The following is a 20,511-nucleotide window of genomic DNA, read 5'->3' on the forward strand; positions in this document are numbered from 1 at the left end:
CTGTAACGGGTGACGCTCTCCTCATCCTCATATGAGGTGAGGAGAGAAAGATCTTCAGACCAAAACGCAGGCTTAGGGAAATAAGCCATCTTTATTAACAACGATAAAGATGGCAACACGAAACGAAACAAACACTTTCAAAACTACAAAATAACAAAACGACGTTGACGAGACCTGAACATAAACTTACATAACTAAACATAAACTTACGTACAGGAAACAGACGACATCGAAACGAAAACGAAACAAACAAACGCTACAGTCCTATTGTAAAGACTGTCGCTTTCCTCATCCTCGGATGAGGTGAGGAGAGAAGGATCTTCTGACCAAAATGCGGGTTCAAGGAAATATGCCATCTTTATTTTTAATACGAAAACTGATGACACGAAAACAAACACTTTCAAAACTTACAAAATAACAAAAACGACGTAGAACGGAACCTGAACATAAACTCACATAACAAACGTAAACTCACGGACAGGAACGTTACATCGAAACACACGAACAGCCAAACAGTCCCGTAAGTGAAAACACATCGAACACAACGACGAAAGACATCACAGGAGACACAAACCCATATACTACACCCCATAACCCCTTTACCATATAAACACCCAAAACTAACAAAACATAAACATTCCCCATGTCACACCCTGACCTAACTAAAATAATAAAGAAAACAAAGAATACTAAGGCCAGGGCGTGACATAACCCCCCCCTTGAGGCGCGAACTCCGGGCGCACCATACACAGTCTAGGGGAGGGTCTGGGTGGGCTTCCCTCCACGGTGGCGGCTCCGGCTCTGGTCGTGGTCCCCACTTCACCACAGTCCCTAACCACCTCCTTAGCCTCTTCAAAATGACCCCTCTCCACATTAATCCCATTGCATTAAGGGACAGCTCCGGACTAAGGGCCAGTACCAGGGTAAGGGGCAGTACCAGGGTCAGGGGCAGTACCAGGGTAAGGGGCAGTACCAGGGTAAGGGGCAGTACCAGGGTAAGGGGCAGCACCAGGGTAAGGGGCAGCACCAGGGTAAGGGGCAGCACCAGGGTAAAGGGCAGCACCAGGGTAAGGGGCAGCTCCGGACTGAGGAATGGCAGCTCCGGACTGAGGAATGGCAGCTCCGGACTGAGGAATGGCAGCTCCGGACTGAGGGACTGCAGCTCCGGACTGAGGGACTGCAGCTCCGGACTGAGGGACGGCCCATGGCTGGCTGACAGATCTGGCTGCTCATGGCTGACTAACGGATCTGGCTGCTCATGGCTGGCTGACTGATCTGGCTGCTCATGGCTGGCTGACTGATCTGGCTGCTCATGGCTGGCTGACTGATCTGGCTGCTCATGGCTGGCTGACGGATCTGGCTGCTCATGGCTGGCTGACGGATCTGGCTGCTCATGGCTAGCTGACGGATCTGGCTGCTCATGGCTAGCTGACGGATCTGGCTGCTCATGGCTAGCTGACGGATCTGGCTGCTCATGGCTAGCTGACGGATCTGGCTGCTCATGGCTAGCTGACGGATCTGGCTGCTCATGGCTAGCTGACGGATCTGGCTGCTCATGGCTAGCTGACGGATCTGGCTGCTCATGGCTAGCTGACGGATCTGGCTGCTCATGGCTAGCTGACGGATCTGGCTGCTCATGGCTAGCTGACGGATCTGGCTGCTCATGGCTAGCTGACGGATCTGGCTGCTCATGGCTAGCTGACGGATCTGGCTGCTCATGGCTGGCTGACGGATCTGGCTGCTCATGGCTGGCTGACTGATCTGGCTGCTCCTGTCTGGTTGGCGGCTCTGGCAGATCCTGTCTGGTTGGCGGCTCTGGCAGATCCTGTCTGGTTGGCGGCTCTGGCAGATCCTGTCTGACGGACGGCTCTAGCGGCTCCTGTCTGGCTGGCGGCTCTAGCGGCTCCTGTCTGGCGGACGGCTCAGTGGGCTCATGGCAGACGGGCGGCTTTGCAGGCTCATGGCAGACGGGCGGCTTTGCAGGCTCATGGCAGACGGGCGGCTCAGATGGCGCTGGGGAGACGGATGGCTCAGATGGCGCTGGGGAGACGGATGGCTCAGATGGCGCTGGGGAGACGAGCAGTTCAGTCATCGCTGTGCAGACGGCAGACTCCTGCCGGCTGAGGCGCACTGTAGGCCTGGTGCGTGGTGCCGGGACTGGTGGCACCGGGCTGGGGACACGCATCTCAGGGCTAGTGCGGGGAGCAGCAACAGGACGCACAGGACTCTGGGGACACACAGGAGGCTTGGTGCGTGGTTTAGACACTGGTGGTAAAGGGCTGGAGACACGCACCATATAGCTAGTGCGTGGAGGAGGCACTGGTGGTACTGGATTGGGGCGGGGAGGTGGCGCCGGAAATACCGGACCGTGCAGGCGTACTGGCTCCCTTGAACGCCGAGCCTGCCCAACCTTACCTGGTTGTATGCTCCCCGTCGCCTGACCAGTGCGGGGAGGTGGAATAACCCGCACCGGCCTATGTAGGCGAACCGGGGACACCATGCGTAAGGCTGGTGCCATGTACGCCGGCCCGAGGAGACGCACTGGTGACCAGATGCGTTGGGCCGGCTTCATGACATACGGCTCAACGCTCAGTCTAGCCCGGCCGATACGTGGAGCTGAAATGTACCGAACCGGGCTATGCACGCGTACAGGAGACACCGTGCGCTCTACTGCGTAACACGGTGTCTGCCCGTACTCCCGCTCTCCACGGTAAGTACAGGGAGTAGGCGCAGGTTTCCTACCTGACTTCGCCACACTCCCTTTAAGGCCCCCCCCAAGAAATTTTTGGGTTGTACTCACGGGTCTCCAGCCTTGTCTCCGTGCTGCCTCCTCATATCGCCTCCTCTCGGCTTTCGCTGCCTCCAGCTCTTCACGAGGGAGGCGATATTCTCCAGGTTGATCCCAAGGTCCATCTCCTTCCAATTCGTCCTCCCAACTCCAGAAATCCTGTGTAGGTAGGTCCTGTTGCCGCCTTCCATGCCGCTTGGTCCTATGGTGAGTAATTCTGTCACGATCGTGTGGCGGATTGACGGACCAAAATGCAGCAGTTGGAAAATAAGCCATCTTCTTTTATTTTAAAAGATGACAAACAATAAACACGAAACACTTTAACAAAATAACAAAACGATCGTGAAGCTACAAACGTTGTGCACATACATACAGGCTACAAACGTTCTACATAGACAATTACTCACAACCAATGAGAGCCTATGGCTACCCTAAATAAGGCTCCCAATCAGAGACAACCGAAATCAGCTGTCTCTAATTGGGAACTCATTCAGGTAACCATAGACTCTCCTAGACAACTAAACATACATAGACAACGCTAGACATCTACACTCAACACACAAAAACTAACATAAATAGGTCAGGAACGTGACAGTACCCCCCCCCCACAAGGTGCGAACTCCGGACGCACCAGCACAAAGTCTAGGGGAGGGTCTGGGTGGGCATCTAACCACGGTGGTGGTTCAGGCTCGGGGCGCGGTTCCCACCCCACCATAATCCATCCTAACTTCCTCCCTCCAAGAATGTCCACCCTCTTTTGACCCCCACAAAATTCCCTTAACAACATATCTAATAGGGACAACACCGGGACAGAGAGATAAATCAAGAAAGAGGGATAGATAAGAATATAGAGATAGATGAAGATAGAGAGGGAGATTAGGATAGAGGGGCAACTCCGGACTGAAAGGCAGCTCCGGACAGAGAGACAGCTCTGGACTGATGGGCAGTTCTGGGTATCCAGCCTTTTCAGGCTGAAGGGCAGCTCATGGCTGACTGACGAATCTCGATGCTCATGGCTGGCTGACGGCTCTCGACGCTCATGGCAGGCTGACGGCTCTCGACGCTCATGGCAGGCTGACGGCTCTCGACGCTCATGGCAGGCTGACGGCTCTCGACGCTCATGGCAGGCTGACGGCTCTCGACGCTCATGGCAGGCTGACGGCTCTCGACGCTCATGGCAGGCTGACGGCTCTTGACGCTCATGGCGCTCTGACGGCTCTGGCTGCTCATGGCGCTCTGACGGCTCTGGCTGCTCATGGCTCTCTGACGGCTCTGGCTGCTCATGGCTCTCTGACGGCTCTGGCTGCTCATGGCTCTCTGACGGCTCTGGCTGCTCATGGCTCTCTGACGGCTCTGGCTGCTCATGGCTCTCTGACGGCTCTGGCTGCTCATGGCTCTCTGACGGCTCTGGCAGATCCTGTCTGGTTGGCGGCTCTGGCAGATCCTGTCTGGTTGGCGGCTCTGGCAGATCCTGTCTGGTTGGCGGCTCTGGCAGATCCTGTCTGGTTGGCGGCTCTGGCAGATCCTGTCTGGTTGGCGGCTCTGGCAGATCCTGTCTGGCTGACGGCTCTAGCGGCTCCTGTCTGGCTGACGGCTCTAGCGGCTCCTGTCTGGCTGACGGCTCTGTAGGCTCATGGCAGACGGGCGGCTTTGCAGGCTCATGGCAGACGGGCGGCTTTGCAGGCTCCTGGCAGACGGATGGCTCAGACGGCGCTGGGGAGACGGATGGCTCAGATGGCGCTGGGGAGACGGATGGCTCAGATGGCGCTGGGGAGACGGATGGCTCAGATGGCGCTGGGGAGACGGATGGCTCAGATGGCGCTGGTGAGACGGATGGCTCTGGCCGGATACGGCGCACTGTAGACCTGGTGCGTGGTGCCGGAACTGGAGGCACCGTGCTACTGATAAGCACCTTCCTACTAGTGCGGGGAGCAGGGACAGGGCACACTGTATTCTCAAAGCCTACTCTATCCCTGATGCGTGGTACCGGCACTGGTGACACCGGGCTGAGGACAAGCACATCAGGATTAGTAGGGGGAGAAGATACAGTGGGTTCAGGGCTCTGGAGACGCACAGGTAGCTTAGTGCGTGGACCCGGAACTGGAGGCACCGGGCTAGATACACGCACTACAGGGAGAGTGCGTGGAGGAGGAACAGGGCTCAGGATACGCACTGGTAGCCTAGTGCGTAGTGTATACACTGTAGGTACTAGGCTGGGGCGGGGAGGTGGTGCCGGAAATACCGGACCGTGGAGGCGTACTGGCTCTCTTGAGCATTGAGCCTGCCCGACCTTACCTGGTTGAATGCTCCCGGTTGCCCGACCAGTGCGGGGAGGTGGAATAACCCGCACCGGCCTATGTAGGCGAACCGGAGAAACCATGCGTAAGGCCGGTGCCATGTATGCCGGCCCGAGGAGACGCACTGGAGACCAGACGCGTTGAGCCGGCCTCATGACACCTGGCTCAATACCCAATCTAGCCCTCCCAGTGCGGGGAGGTGGAATAACCCGCACTGGGCTATGCACTCGTACAGGAGACACCGTGCGCTCTACTGCGTAACACGGCGCCTGCCCGTACTCCCGCTCTCCACGGTAAGCCTGGGAAGTGGGCGCAGGTCTCCTACCTGCCCTTGGCCCACTATCTCCTAGCCCCCCCCCAATAAATTTTTGGGAATTACTTACGGGCTTTTTCGGCTTCCGTGCCAGACGCGTTCCCTCATAGCTCCGGTTCCTCTCCCAGATAGCCTCTGCTCTCCTCAATGCCTCCACCTGTTCCCATGGGAGGCGATCCCTCCCAGCCAGGATCTCCTCCCAAGTGTAGCAACCCTTTCCATCCAAAACATCGTCCCATGTCCATTGCTCCTTTCTCTCCTGTCCCTTACTCTGTTTCGTTTTCCCTTGCCGCTTGGTCTTAGCGTGTTGGTGGGTGATTCTGTAACGGGTGACGCTCTCCTCATCCTCATATGAGGTGAGGAGAGAAAGATCTTCAGACCAAAACGCAGGCTTAGGGAAATAAGCCATCTTTATTAACAACGATAAAGATGGCAACACGAAACGAAACAAACACTTTCAAAACTACAAAATAACAAAACGACGTTGACGAGACCTGAACATAAACTTACATAACTAAACATAAACTTACGTACAGGAAACAGACGACATCGAAACGAAAACGAAACAAACAAACGCTACAGTCCTATGTGGTACGAACATAACATACGGACACAGGAGACAATCACCCACAAACAAACAGTGAGAAATGCCCTACCTAAATATGACTCTTAATTAGAGGCAAACGCAAACCACCTGCCTCTAATCAAGAGCCATACCAGGCAAACCGAAACCAACATAGAAACAGATAACATAGAATGCCCACCCAACCTCACGTCCTGACCAACTAACACACAAAAACTAACATAAATAGGTCAGGAACGTGACAGTTTCTCTGTGTTTTTGATTAGATATATTTCTCAATGACTTTCTTAGATTTTTGCAATCATTATCAAACCATTTTTCATTATCTGTTATTTTTGGTTTGCTCTTATGCTTCTTTAGATTAGCCAAGGAGGCTAATTTGTCAAATATAAAGTTTATGTTTCTAACGGCCAAATTTACACCTTCATTGCTGAAGGAGAATGTTAAGGCTAAAAAGTTGTCCAGGAGAGATTGTATTTTTTGGCTACTAATTGCTTTTTGGTAGATGTCTGTACTGTTTGCACTCCATCTATAGGCTTGTTTAGTACCATGTAATTTATTGGGCCGTGATGCTTCATGGTTGGGTTCTGCTCTTCTCAGATACACTGTGATTTTACTGTGGTCTGAGAGAGGTGTTAGTGGGCTGACTGTGAAGGCTCTGAGAGACTCTGGGTTTAGGTCGGTGAGGAAGTAGTCTACAGTGCTGCTGCCAAGGGATGAGCTGTAGGTGTACCTACCAAAAGAGTCTCTCAGCCTCTCTCTCTCTCTCTCTCTCTCTCTCTCTCTCTCTCTCTCTCTCTCTCTCTCTCTCTCTCTCTCTCTCTCTGTCTCTCTGTCTCCCTGTCTCCCTGTCTCTCTGTCTGTCTGTCTCTCTCTCTGTCTATGTCTCTCTGTCTCTGTCTCTCTGTTTCTCTGTCTCTTTCTCTGTCTCTCTCTCTCTCTCTCTCTGTCTCTGTCTCTGTCTCTCTGTCTCTCTCTGTCTCTCTCTGTCTCTCTCTCTGACTCTCTCTCTGACTCTCTCTCTGACTCTCTGTCTCTCTTTGTCTCTCTGTCTCTCAGCTTGGCGTCTCTGATCCGAGGTCAGGTGTTAACGACAGATGGCACTCCCCTGGTGGGAGTCAATGTTTCCTTTGTCAGATACCCACACTATGGATATACTCTCACACGCCAGGACGGAACGTAAGTACCACAAACACACACACACATACACTACCGTTCAAAAGTTTGGGGTCACTTAGAAATGTCCTTGTTTTTGAAAGAAAAGGAAAAATGCATCAAAAATACAGTGTAGACATTGTTAATGTTGTAAATGACTATTGTAGCTGGAAACGGCAGATTTTTAATGGAATATCTACATAGGCGTGCAGAGGCCCATTATAGCAACCATCACTCCTGTGTTCCAATGGCACGTTGTGTTAGCTAATCCAAGTTTATCATTTTAAAAGGCTAATTTATCATTAGAAAATCCTTTTGCAATTATGTTAGCACAGCTAAAAACTGTTGTTTTGATTAAAGTAGCAATAATCCTGGCCTTCTTTGGACTAGTTGATTATCTGTAGCATCAGCATTTGTGGGTTCGATTACAGACTCAAAATGTGCAGAAACAAAGAACTTTCTTCTGAAACTCGTCAGTCTATTCTTGTTCTGAGAAATGAAGGCTATTCCGTGCGAGACATTGCCAAGAAACTGAAGGTCTCGTACAACGCTGTGTACTACTCCCTTCACAAAAACGTTTCTTTCATAAACAAGGACATTTCTAAGTGACCCCAAACTTTTAAACTGTAATGTACATAGTAACTAATCCAATTCTGATTCTGTCTCCAGGTTTGACCTTCTAGCGAACGGCGGTGCCTCGTTGACCCTGAGGTTTGAGCGCGCTCCGTTCATCACGCAGGACCGCACGGTGTGGTTACCATGGAGTCGTTTCTACGTCATGGATACGCTGGTGATGAAGACTGAGGAGAACACCATCCCAGGATGTGACCTCAGCGGCTTCCTTCGACCTGACCCTGTGGTCATCGCCTCACCTCTGTCATCGCTCTTCTCCTCTAGACCCAGGGACAAGCCCATCATACCTGAGACACAGGTAACCAGCCTCTCTTTTCCTCTCCTTCCTCTCTGTCCTCTCATCCCTCTGTCTCTCCAGGTGCTGTCAGGTATCCAGCCTCTCACACTCATCTTTCCCGTGTTATCTGTCCCCATCTCTCCCTCTTTCCTCCATCTCTCCTCCTCCATATTTCCTCCATCTTTCCTCCTCCATCTTTCCTCCTCCATATTTCCTCTTCCATTTCTCCTCCTCCATCTCTCCTCCTCCATCTCTCCTCCTCCATCTCTCCTCCATCTCTCCTCCTCCAAATGTTATCCTCCATCTCTCTCCTCCATCTCTCTCCTCCATCTCACTCCTCCATCTCTCTCCTCCATCTCTATCTTTCCTCCTTCTCTATATTTCCTCCTCCATCTCTTCCATCTCTCTTCCATCTCTTCTCACTTTCTCTCCTCCATCTCTCCTCCATCTCTCCTTTATCTCTCTCCTCCATCTCTCTCCTTCATCTCTCTTCTCTATCTTTCTTCCTCCATCTCTCTCCTTCATCTCTCTTCTCTATCTTTCCTCCTCCATCTCTCTCCTCCATCTCTCTCCTCCACCTCTCTCCCCCATCTCTCTCCTCCATCACTCTCTTCCACCTCTCTCCTCCATCTCTCTATTCCATCTCTCTCCTCCATCTCTCTCCTACATCGCTCTCCTCCATCTCTCTCCTCTACCTCTCTCCTCCATCTCTCTGCTACATCGTTCCCCTCCATCTCTCTCCTCCATCTCTCCTCCTCTACCTCTCTCCTCCATCTCTCTCCTACATCGTTCCCCTCCATCTCTCTCCTCCATCTCTCCTCCTCCCCTTTCTTTCTTTCTCTTTCTCTCTCCCTCCCTCCTCCCCTCTCTCTCTCTCCCTCTCTCTATCTCTCTGTCAACTCTTTATCTCTCTCTCTCTCTCTCTCCAGGTGCTCTATGAGATGATAGATGTTCCAGGCACCAGTCTGAAGCTCTCTCCTCTCCTCTCATCCCTCTCTCTCTCTCACTTTCTCTCTCTTTCTCACACACTATCCCTCTCTCTTTCTCACACGCTATCTCTCTCTCACACGCTATCTCTCTCTCACACACCATCTCTCTCTCACACACCATCTCTCTCTCTCTCTCCTTCTCTCCAGGTGCTCCACGAGATGATAGATGTTCCAGGGACCAGTCTGAAGCTGTGCTACCTGAGCTCCAGGACGTCTGGCTACCGCAGTCTGCTGAAGGTGACCATGACCCCAGCCATGGTGTCTCTGGGCCTGCTCAAGGTCCATCTGATGGTGGCTGTGGAGGGACATCTCTTCCAGAAGTGGTTCCACGCCTCGCCCAACGTGGCCTACACCTACATTTGGGATAAAACAGATGCCTATGGACAGAGAGTCTACGGGCTGTCGGAAGCTGTCGGTGAGTGTGTGTAGATAGAGTGTGTGAGTGCGGTGGGTAGGGTTTGTGTGTGTGTTTATGAGCGTGTGTGTGTGTGTCTGTCTGTCTGTGAGCAGTAATAGCACTGAGGGTGCCGAGGCCCCCAGCTCGCTTCACTGACCGCTAACTCTGCTTGACAGCTAATAACCCTTCACCACGGTTACAGCTGCCGTGGTTACGTCTGAGTGACAGGAGGAGAGGAGAGTTTAACTGCCACCCAGGGCTTAGAGCGTCAAGTCTGTCATCTCTTAGAGCAGAAAAGACTGTAACGTCCACACACACTCTGTTGCTCCAATGTAGATGATTGATTAGATAACCAACGTTACTTTACTTTCAATAGGTTTATTCTGAAGGGGACAATGCACATGAATTAATATTTCTGTAAATGTGTGTTTATGTCAATCAAGCGATGGTCGATATGACAACATGTCAACACTGTTGAATGATGCGAGAGAAATGGATCTCTCACCATGACAACACTTCCTAGTTGTCACAGAACTGCCTGCACGGACAGTGAACCCCACACCCTCTCTCTCTCTCACTTTCTAATTAACATGTTTTTAATTGATTTGACGCCATGACAAGGATGTTAATTGGGTTATGGCCTTAACGAGGTGTTAGTGGGGTGAGAGGAGGAAGGGTCTGGTCTGGACACAAGTGCTAAAGAGCAGAAGCTGTGCTAACTGCAGCTCACTTTACTTTATTAGTGGTGGGGCCTGTCTGTCTGCCTGTCTGTCTGTCTGTCTGTCTGTCTGTCTGTCTGTCTGTCTGTCTGTCTGTCTGTATGGGGTTGTCTGTCTGTCTGTCTGTCTGTCTGTCTGTCTGTCTGTCTGTGTCTGTCTGTCTGTCTGTCTGTATGTCTCTGTCTGTCTGTCTGTCTGCCTGTCTGCCTGTCTGTCTGTCTGTCTGTCTGTCTGTCTGTCTCTCTGGAGTTGTCTGTCTGTCTGTCTGTCTGTCTGTCTGTCTGTCTGTCTGCCTATCTGTCTGTCTGTATGGGGTTGTCTGTCTGTCTGTCTGTCTGTCTGTCTGTCTGTCTGTCTGTATGTCTCTGTCTGTCTGTCTGTCTGCCTGTCTGCCTGTCTGTCTGTCTGTCTGTCTGTCTCTCTGGAGTTGTCTGTCTGTCTGTCTGTCTGTCTGTCTGTCTGTCTGTCTGTCTGTCTGTCTGTATGGGGTTGTCTGTCTGTCTGTCTGTCTGTCTGTCTGTCTGTCTGTCCTGAGCCTTGAAAAGTTGCTTGTCTCCATACTGCTTTGTATATTTTCTCTCACTCCCACTTCTCTCTCTGTCTCTCTTTCTCTCTGTCTCTCTCTCTCTTTCTTTCTCTCTCTCTCTCTCTCTCTCTCTCTCTCTCTCTCTCTCTCTCTCTCTCTCTCTCTCTCTCTCTCTCTCTCTCTCTCTCTCTCTCTCTCTCTCTCTCTCTCTCTCTCTCTCTCTCTCACTCTCTCTCTCTCTCTCTCTCTCTCTCTCTCTCTCTCTCTAGTGTCAGTGGGGTATGAATATGAGTCGTGTGCCAATCTGATCCTATGGGAGAAGAGGACAGCAGTACTACAGGGCTTTGAACTGGACCCTTCTCATCTGGGAGGCTGGTCTCTGGATAAACACCATATCCTCAACACACGCAGCAGTATGTTTCAATATACTGTATATATATGTACATACACACACACCGTCATCTGAACACACACACACACACTGTCATCTCAACACACACACAAACACACACCATCTTCTCAACAACACACACACACACACATTTCATTTGGCTGAATCAATAGTATGTGGGGTTTTTTCTTAAATAAAATGAATGAATTCGTTGGTCCCTCCCTCCCTCCCTCCCTCCATCCTGTCCAGGTATCCTCCATAAGGGTAGTGGTGAGAACGTGTTTGTGTCAGAGCAGCCCCCTGTGATCAGCAGTGTAATGGGGAACGGACGTCGACGCTCTATCTCCTGCCCCAGCTGTAACGGCCTCGCCGACAGCAACAAGCTACTGGCGCCCGTAGCCCTGGCAACAGGCATCGACGGGAGCCTCTATGTGGGAGACCTGAACTTCATACGCAGGGTCTACCCCTCGCTCAATACCACGGGCATACTGGAACTGAGGTACGGATGGAGGGATGAGGAGAGGAGAAGATGGGGGAGGGAAGAGAAGAGAAGAGAGGAGAGGAGAGGAGAGGAGAGGAGGAGAAAATGAGAGGAGGGGGAGAGGACAGAGGAGCGGAGTAGTGTGTAGGATATTGAACATGTTGGATGAGATCAGTGAGGTTGTAATGAAAGCAGGGAGGGCTCGGGGGACAGAGTGATTGAAGTAGAATTATACACTGCACTAGATCGTATATCTCCTGGGTGTTTTTATCCATATTTAACTATGCTCTTCCCTTCACCGCTCCACAGCTATTTCTCTCTCTCTGTCGTTCTGTTGTCCCCTCAGAAATACAACAGCTATCTCTCTCTCGTTCTGTTGTCCCATCAGACACACTACAGCTAACTCTCTCTCTCTCTGTCGTTCTGTTGCCCCCTCAGAAACTCTACAGCTATCTCTTTCTTTCTCATTCTCTTGTTCCCTCAGAAACACTACAGCTATCTCTCTCTCTCTGTCGTTCTGTTGCCCCCTCAGAAACTCTACAGCTATCTCTCTCTCTCTGTCGTTCTGTTGCCCCCTCAGAAGCACTACAGCTATCTCTCTCTCTCTCTCGTTATGTTGTCCTCTCAGAACCACTACAGCTATCTCTCTCTCTCTCTGTTGTTATGTTGCCCCCTCAGAAGCACTACAGCTATCTCTCTCTCTTTCTCGTTCTGTTGTCCTCTCAGAACCACTACAGCTATCTCTCTCTCTTTCTCGTTCTGTTGTCCTCTCAGAACCACTACAGCTATCTCTCTCTCTCTCTCGTTCTGTTGTCCTCTCAGAACCACTACAGCTATCTCTCTCTCTCTCTGTTGTTATGTTGCCCCCTCAGAAGCACTACAGCTATCTCTCTCTCTCTCTCGTTCTGTTGTCCCATCAGACACACTACAGCTATCTCTCTCTCTCTCTCGTTCTGTTGTCCCATCAGACACACTACAGCTATCTCTCTCTCTCTCTCGTTCTGTTGTCCCATCAGACACACTACAGCTAACTCTCTCTCTCTCTGTCGTTCTGTTGCCCCCTCAGAAGCACTACAGCTATCTCTCTCTCTCTGTTGTTATGTTGCCCCCTCAGAAGCACTACAGCTATCTCTCTCTCTCTCTCGTTCTGTTGTCCCATCAGACACACTACAGCTATCTCTCTCTCTCTCTGTCATTCTCTTGTTCCCTCAGAAGCACTACAGCTATCTCTCTCTCTCTCTCGTTCTGTTGTCCCATCAGACACACTACAGCTATCTCTCTCTCTCTCTGTCGTTCTGTTGCCCCCTCAGAAGCACTACAGCTATCTCTCTCTCTCTGTTGTTATGTTGCCCCCTCAGAAACTCCACAGCTATCTCTCTCTCTCTGTTGTTATGTTGCCCCCTCAGAAACACTACAGCTATCTCTCTCTCTTTCTCGTTCTGTTGTCCTCTCAGAACCACTACAGCTATCTCTCTCTCTTTCTCGTTATGTTGTCCTCTCAGAAACACTACAGCTATCTCTCTCTCTTTCTCGTTCTGTTGTCCCCTCAGAAACACTACAGCTATCTCTCTATGATACTACATTAACATTTGTTCTGGGTTGTTTTTATCTGTCTTATCCTTTGAAGGAACAAAGATTTCAGACACAGGTAAGATGCTTCGCTCCTCGGTTAAATCATAAATTCCCAGCTAATAGCAGTAATTTAGAGTTACTTTAATCACAGAGATTGTTAAATTGCCCCCTGGGAAATATTATTTTAATCTAAGTTATTTTTCTCCAATTCAATTCAAATTCCAATAACTTTATTGTTCTCTCTCTGTCCCACAGTAACAACCCCACTCATAAGTACTTCCTGGCCATTAACCCGGTAACAGGGGCGTTGTTTATCTCGGATACCAATTCGCGGCGTATCTACCGTGTGCGCTCGCTGACGGGCGGGCGGCTTCTGTCGGACAATGCAGAGGTGGTTGCTGGGACAGGAGAGCAGTGTCTGCCCTTCGACGAGCGCTGTGGGGATGGAGGCAAAGCTACTGAGGCGACACTGATGAGCCCCAAAGGTGAGGAGTAGAGGAACATACACACACAAAGAGATATTCCAAAAATTGAGGGCTAAGCCACGGACAGGACCCTCATAAATTCCGAAGTGTAACTAGGCTAGGGAAGGAAGAGACGTCCGTGCTACTGAGGTGCTGGTATTCATGATCTAGTCGGGAAAGTAGTAGTGATATCTTTCCTTTTTTATATCAGAAGACTGATGATGAAACTAATTGTCCGTCTAGTAGTGAAAGTAAAGCAGGGCAGAAGCAGAAGGAGGTTATAAACCAGATTACAGCTGAAGTTAGGATGATATCACGTGATGAAGCCAGCATCAAAAGAAGAACGCTGTGACACCAAACTGTCAAAGATGTCACCCTGTCACGTTTCCTCAGTGTGTGTGTGTGTTGTGTGTTGTGTGTTTGTTGTGTGTTGTGTGTGTGTTGTGTGTGTGTGTGTGTGTGTGTGTATCCTTCCTGTCAGAAGGATACAAAGCCAGCCAGCACTTATCAGCCTGCCCTGTCAGTCCTCTTTCTCTCTCCCTCTCTCTGTCTGTCTATTTCTATCTCTCTCAGCCCTCCAGCTCTTCTGTCACTGGCCTTTCTCTTTCCCTCCTCTCCTCCCCGTGTGCTTCTCTGTTCAAAGGCACCCTGTTACCCATCTCCCTCTTCTCCATCCGTTCCATGGCATTGCTTCGATCCATCACTGCTATTCCTTTCTCTCTTTCCCCCAGCAGTCTGTCTGTCTGCCTGCCTGCCTACCTACCTGCCTGCTTGCCTGTATGTCTGTCTGTCTGTCTGTCTGTGTCTGTCCAGTGCCTTGCAAAAGTATTCATCCGCCTTGGCGTTTTTCCTATTTTGTTGCATTACAACCTGTAATTTAAATGGATTTTTATTTGTATTTCATCTAATGGACATACACAAAATAGTCCAAATTGGTGAAGTGAAATTAAAAAAAATCCCCAAAATGTAAAACGGAAAAGTGGTGCGTGCATATGTATTTACCCCTTTTGCTATAAAGCCCCTAAATAAGATCTGGTGCTACCAATTACCTTCAGAAGTCACATAATTAGTTAAATAAAGTCCACCTGTGTGCAATCTAAATGTCACATGATCTATCACATGATCTCGGTATATTCTGTTCTGAAAGGCCGCAGAGTCTGCAACAACACTAAGCAAGGGGCACCACCAAGCAAGCGGCACCATGAAGACCAAGGAGCTCTCCAAACAGGTCAGGGACAAAGTTGTGGAGAAGTACAGATCAAGGTTGCGTTATAAAAAAATATCCGAAACTTTGAACATCCCACAGAGCATTATTTGAAAAAGGAAAGAATATGGCACCACAACAAACCTGCCAAGAGAGGGCCGCCCACCAAAACTCACAGACCAGGCAAGGAGGGTATTATCAGAGAGGCATCAAGGAGACCAAAGATAACCCTGAAGGAGCTGCAAAGCTCAACAGCAGAGATTGGAGTATCTGTCCATAGGACCACTTTAAGCCGTACACTCCACAGAGCTGGGCTTTATGGAAGTGGCCAGAAAAAAGCTATTTCTTAAAGAAAAAAATATGTAAGAAGGTACTCTCGTCAGATGAAATCCACGCTATGTCTGGCGTAAACCCAACACCTCTCATCACCCCGAGAACACATCCCTAAAGTGAAGCATAGTGGTAGCAGCATCATGCTGTGGGGATGTTTTTCATCGGCAGGGACTGGGAAACTGGTCAGAGTTGGAGGAATGATGGATGGCGCTAAATACAGGGAAATTATTGAGGGAAACCTGTTTCAGTCTTCCAGAGATTTGAGAATGGGACGGAGGTTCACCTTCCAGCAGGACAATGACCTAAATCATACTGCGAAAGCAACAATTGAGTGGTTTAAGGGGAAACATTTAAATGTCTTGGAATGGCCGAGTCAAAGCCCAGACCTCAATCTAATCTGTATATTAGTCTGTAAATCGGTCTGTCTGCCTGTCTGTATATCGGTCTGTCTGCCTGTCTGTCTGCCTGTCTGTCTGTCTGCCTGTCTGTCTGTCTGTCTGCCTGCCTGCCTGCCTGCCTGTCTGTCTGTCTGTCTGTCTGTCTGTCTGTCTGTCTGTCTGTCTGTCTGTGTGTACATCATAGTTATATTTAGGATGGTGTGTTTTCAAGAGAATACACAACTGTATGTCTATTTATCTGTCTGTCTGCCTGCTATAGACAGAGTGACACCACTGACACACAGCACAACTGTCTGTCTGTCTGTCTGTCTGTCTGTCTGTCTGTCTGTCTGTCTGTCTGCTATGGACAGAGTGACACCACTGACGGGTGAAATGGGAGCAGGAGATAAATGCATCATATCAGTCTTTACTTTCCAAAGACATTTGATCAACTTGCTAGCGAACAGAAAGTAGAAACTGCAAGGACACAGGGTTACCCTGAGGGACCCTGGAAAGTAATGCTACAAGGTCATCATCGTCATTACATAACTTACTAATTACCAAGTTGTTGCATCTTATAAAATAACATACATTGGCCTAATGTATATATTTAGTACCCACTAACGTATAAAGGTGAGTTCAAACGTCCTTCCCCTCCCAGGTATTGATGCAGTGTGTGTGTGTGTGTGTGTGTGTGTGTGTGTGTGTGTGTGTGTGTGTGTGTGTGTGTGTGTGTGTGTGTGTGTGTGTGTGTGTGTGTGTGTGTGTGTGTGTGTGTGTGTGTGTGTGTGTGTGTTTCCAGGTATTGCTGTGGATAAGAATGGTCTGATGTATTTTGTGGATGCCACTATGATCCGTAAGGTTGACCAAAACGGGATCATCTCTACTCTACTGGGCGCCAATGACCTGACCGCAGTACGACCACTCAGCTGTGACACTAGCATGGACGTCAGCCAGGTAGGGGGAGGGAGGAACTTGATTTGGTTGGAGCCAAAAATATGTAAGTGTCCATTTAAATCCGTTTTGAACGTTTCAAACAGGTTGACAACAACCTGATCTGGTTTACATGCAATGAACACTTTGTTTTCGTTCTCCTGTAAAATTCTGAAAATACACTACATTACCAAAAGTCGTCAAACATCTCCTAACAAAATCATACACATTAATATGAGTTGTTCCCTCCCTTTGCTGCTGTAACAGCCTCCACTCTTCTGGGAAGGATTTCCACTAGATGTTGGAACATTGCCGCGTGGACTTCCTTCCATTCAGCCACAAGAGCATTAGTGAGGTCGGGCACTGATGTTGGGCGATTAGGCTTGGCTCGCAGTCACGTTCAAATTCATCCCAAAGGTGTTCGATGGGGTTGAGGTCAGGGCTCTGTGCTGGCCAGTCAAGTTCTTCTACACTGATCTTGACAAACCATTTCTGTATGGACCTCATTTTGTGTCTGGGGGCATTGTCATGCCGAAACAGGAAAGGGCCTTCCCCAAACTGTTACAACAAAGTTGGAAGCACAGAATCATCTAAAATGTAATTGTAGGCTGTAGCGTTAAGATTGCCCTTCACTGGAACTAAGGGGCCTGAACCATGAAAACAGCCCCAGACCATTATTCCTCCTCCACCAAACTTTACAGTTGGCACTATGCATTCGGACAGTTAGCGTTCTCTTGGCATCCCCCAAACCCAGATTCGTCCATCGGACTGCCAGATGGTGAAGCGTGATTCATCATGCCAGAGTACGTGTTTCCACTGTTCCAGAGTTCAATGGCGGTGAACTTTACATCACTCCAGCCAACGCTTGGCATTGTGCATGCTGATCTTAGGCTTGTGTGCAGCTGGTCGGCCATGGAAACCCATTTCATGAATCTCCAGATGAATAGTTAATGTGCTGAAGTTGCTTCCAGAGGCAGTTTGGGACTCAGTAGTGAGTGTTGCAACCGAGATAACAGATGATTTTTACGCTGTACGCGCTTCCGTACTCGGCGGTCCCGTTCTGTAAGCTTGTGTGGCCTACCACTTCACAGCTGAGCCGTTGTTGCTCCTAGACGTTTCCACTTCACAAAAACAGCACTTACAGTTGACCGGGGCAGCTCTAGCAGGGCAGAAATTTGATGAACTGACTTGTTGGAAAGGTGGCATCCTATGACATTGCCACGTTGAAAGTCACAGACCTCTTCAGTAAGGCCCTTCTACTGCAAATGTTTGTCTATGGAGATTGCATGGCTGTGAGATCGATTTTATACACCTCTCGGCAACGAGTGTGAGTGAATTAGCCAAATCCACAAATTTGAAGTGGTGTCCACATACTTTTTGTTATGTAGCTTTTGTGATCAACCCTGGATGTGTTTATTGTTTTGTTTATCAGGTGCGTCTGGAGTGGCCCACAGACCTGGCAGTAAACCCCATGGATAACTCTCTGTACGTCCTGGAGAACAACGTCATCCTGCGCATCACTGAGAACCACCAAGTGAGTTTTGCTTCCATATCAATTATCGTCATATAAGCAGTTATTGCGATTAAACTACTGCTGTAATATAATCAGTTATCGCGATATAATCAGTTATCACGATATAAGTAATTATCACGATATGGTCAGTTATTGCGATACAAGAGGTTATCGTGACTTAAACAAAATCATGATGCTATTATCATATATGTATTATTATATTATCTGTACATTAAATATCATTATCGCCCCCAGGTGAGCATCATAGCAGGGCGGCCCATGCATTGTCAGGTTCCAGGTATAGACTACAGCCTGAGTAAGCTTGCCATCCACGCTGCGTTGGAGAGTGCTACAGCCATCGCCCTGTCTTACACCGGAGTTCTCTACATCGCTGAGACGGACGAGAAGAAAATCAACCGCGTCAGACAGGTACAACAGCACCTTTGTTTTTAAACATTAAAAAGTAGCTTTACCTTACTGCATTGTTGGGTTTGGAGTTTGCAAGAAAGACATTTCACTGTACTTGTGCACGTGACATTAAAACTTGAAACTTCACTTTTCTGTCCTCCATCTCTTTTCTAAAACATTCTGTCTTTCCTGTCTTCCTTGTCTCATTTCTGTCGTTCCCTCTCTCTCATTTGTTGTCTCATCTCTGTTGTTCCCTCTCTCTCGTTTGTTGTCTCATTTCTGTCTTTCCTTCTCTCTCGTTTGTTGTCTCATCTATGTTGTTCCCTCTCTCTCGTTTGTTGTCTCATTTCTGTCGTTCCCTCTCTCTCGTTTGTTGTCTCATCTATGTTGTTCCCTCTCTCTCGTTTGTTGTCTCATTTCTGTCGTTCCCTCTCTCTCGTTTGTTGTCTCATTTCTGTCGCTCCCTCTCTCTCGTTTGTTGTCTCATTTCTGTCATTCCCTCTCTCTCGTTTGTTGTCTCATTTCTGTTGTTCCCTCTCTCTCGTTTGTTGTCTCATCTATGTTGTTCCCTCTCTCTCGTTTGTTGTCTCATTTCTGTCGTTCCCTCTCTCTCGTTTGTTGTCTCTTCTCTGTCGTTCCCTCTCTCTCGTTTGTTGTCTCATTTCTGTCGTTCCCTCTCTCTCGTTTGTTGTCTCATCTCTGTTGTTCCCTCTCTCTCGTTTGTTGTCTCATTTCTGTCGCTCCCTCTCTCTCGTTTGTTGTCTCATCTCTGTTGTTCCCTCTCTCTCGTTTGTTGTCTCATTTCTGTCGTTCCCTCTCTCTCGTTTGTTGTCTCATTTCTGTCGTTCCCTCTCTCTCGTTTGTTGTCTCATTTCTGTCGTTCCCTCTCTCTCGTTTGTTGTCTCATCTCTGTTGTTCCCTCTCTCTCGTTTGTTGTCTCATTTCTGTCGTTCCCTCTCTCTCGTTTGTTGTCTCATTTCTGTCGTTCCCTCTCTCTCGTTTGTTGTCTCATTTCTGTCGTTCCCTCTCTCTCGTTTGTTGTCTCATCTCTGTCGTTCCCTCTCTCTCGTTTGTTGTCTCATCTCTGTCGTTCCCTCTCTCTCAGGTATCCACTAATGGTGAGATGTCTCTGCTGGCCGGCGCCACGTCAGACTGCGACTGCAAGAATGATGTCAACTGCAACTGTTTCTACGGCGACGACGGCTACGCGCCCGACTCCGGCCTCAACTCCCCCGCCTCGCTCGCCGTCTCACCCGACGGAACGCTTTTCATCGCCGATCTTAACAACATACGCATCAGAGCCGTACGAGCCAATCGTCCCGGCCCGTCAGCCTCGGGGGCGGGATCAGGATCGATGATGGGACAATACGAAGTTGCGTCGCCACGGGAACAGGAGCTCTATGTGTTCAACGGTGACGGTCAACATCTACAGACCGTGAGTCTGGTCACGGGAGAACCGTTATATAACTTCACCTACGGGCCGGACAGAGAGCTAGCCACGGTGGTGGACAACTGCAACAACACTGTCAGGGTGAGAAGGGAGGGTCTGGGCCAGGGGGGGAGTTCTGGCCTCCTCAGACTGGTGTTACTGCCAGAAAACCAGGTGGTGACCCTGGGTCTGGACCCCGCTGGGGAGTTGAGGAGTGTCTCAGCCCAGGGACAGGAGGTGGCCCTACTGGGGTACTCTGGGAGTACAGGACTACTGGCCACCAAGGCCGACGAGACCGGATGGACCACCTTCTACCAGTGAGTGGGTTGTGAGGGTGGGGTGTTTTTATGCATCAGTCAAACGCGGACACTTCAGCAGCACTCAGGGTCACATATTAGTTGTATTGCCTGGCACACATCGAGCTAGGACTGGTTTACAGTCCACTGCTGCCCCCTGCAGTTAACTTCTGTCACACAAGTGTGTGCTTCAGTCAGAGCTAACAGAACTGACAGGTGTTCGAGGTCTATAGAGGTTTGCTTTTGTCACTGCACACACACACACACCCATACACACACTTTCTGCTGAGACCTGCCATGTTAAGAGAAATCCACGGAGACCAGCTATTCCCAGCTCCTCTGTACAAGTAAGCTGTGAGAGGAGAGGAGAGGAGGGTAGGGGACTGAAAATGACAACTCTGGAATCACATTGATTAAGGACTATTTTGTCACT

General features: G+C 49.5%; 1 protein-coding gene across 1 annotated transcript in view; it reads left to right on the plus strand.

The window, feature by feature from the left end:
• The window catches only part of LOC129858661 (teneurin-2-like), a 60,129-nt gene that overhangs the window by 9,606 nt on the left and 30,012 nt on the right, over positions 1-20,511 (plus strand). The window contains exons 2-12 of the mRNA XM_055927960.1: positions 6,810-7,160; positions 7,806-8,067; positions 9,183-9,450; positions 10,947-11,090; positions 11,318-11,567; positions 13,177-13,197; positions 13,377-13,606; positions 16,302-16,456; positions 17,865-17,966; positions 18,201-18,374; positions 19,459-20,099. Coding sequence (XP_055783935.1) covers positions 6,810-7,160; positions 7,806-8,067; positions 9,183-9,450; positions 10,947-11,090; positions 11,318-11,567; positions 13,177-13,197; positions 13,377-13,606; positions 16,302-16,456; positions 17,865-17,966; positions 18,201-18,374; positions 19,459-20,099 — 2,598 coding nt within the window. The remainder of the gene's footprint in view (positions 1-6,809; positions 7,161-7,805; positions 8,068-9,182; positions 9,451-10,946; positions 11,091-11,317; positions 11,568-13,176; positions 13,198-13,376; positions 13,607-16,301; positions 16,457-17,864; positions 17,967-18,200; positions 18,375-19,458; positions 20,100-20,511) is intronic.

The sequence above is a fragment of the Salvelinus fontinalis genome, chromosome 6 (genome assembly GCF_029448725.1).
Source record: "Salvelinus fontinalis isolate EN_2023a chromosome 6, ASM2944872v1, whole genome shotgun sequence".
Lineage (NCBI taxonomy): Eukaryota > Metazoa > Chordata > Actinopteri > Salmoniformes > Salmonidae > Salvelinus > Salvelinus fontinalis.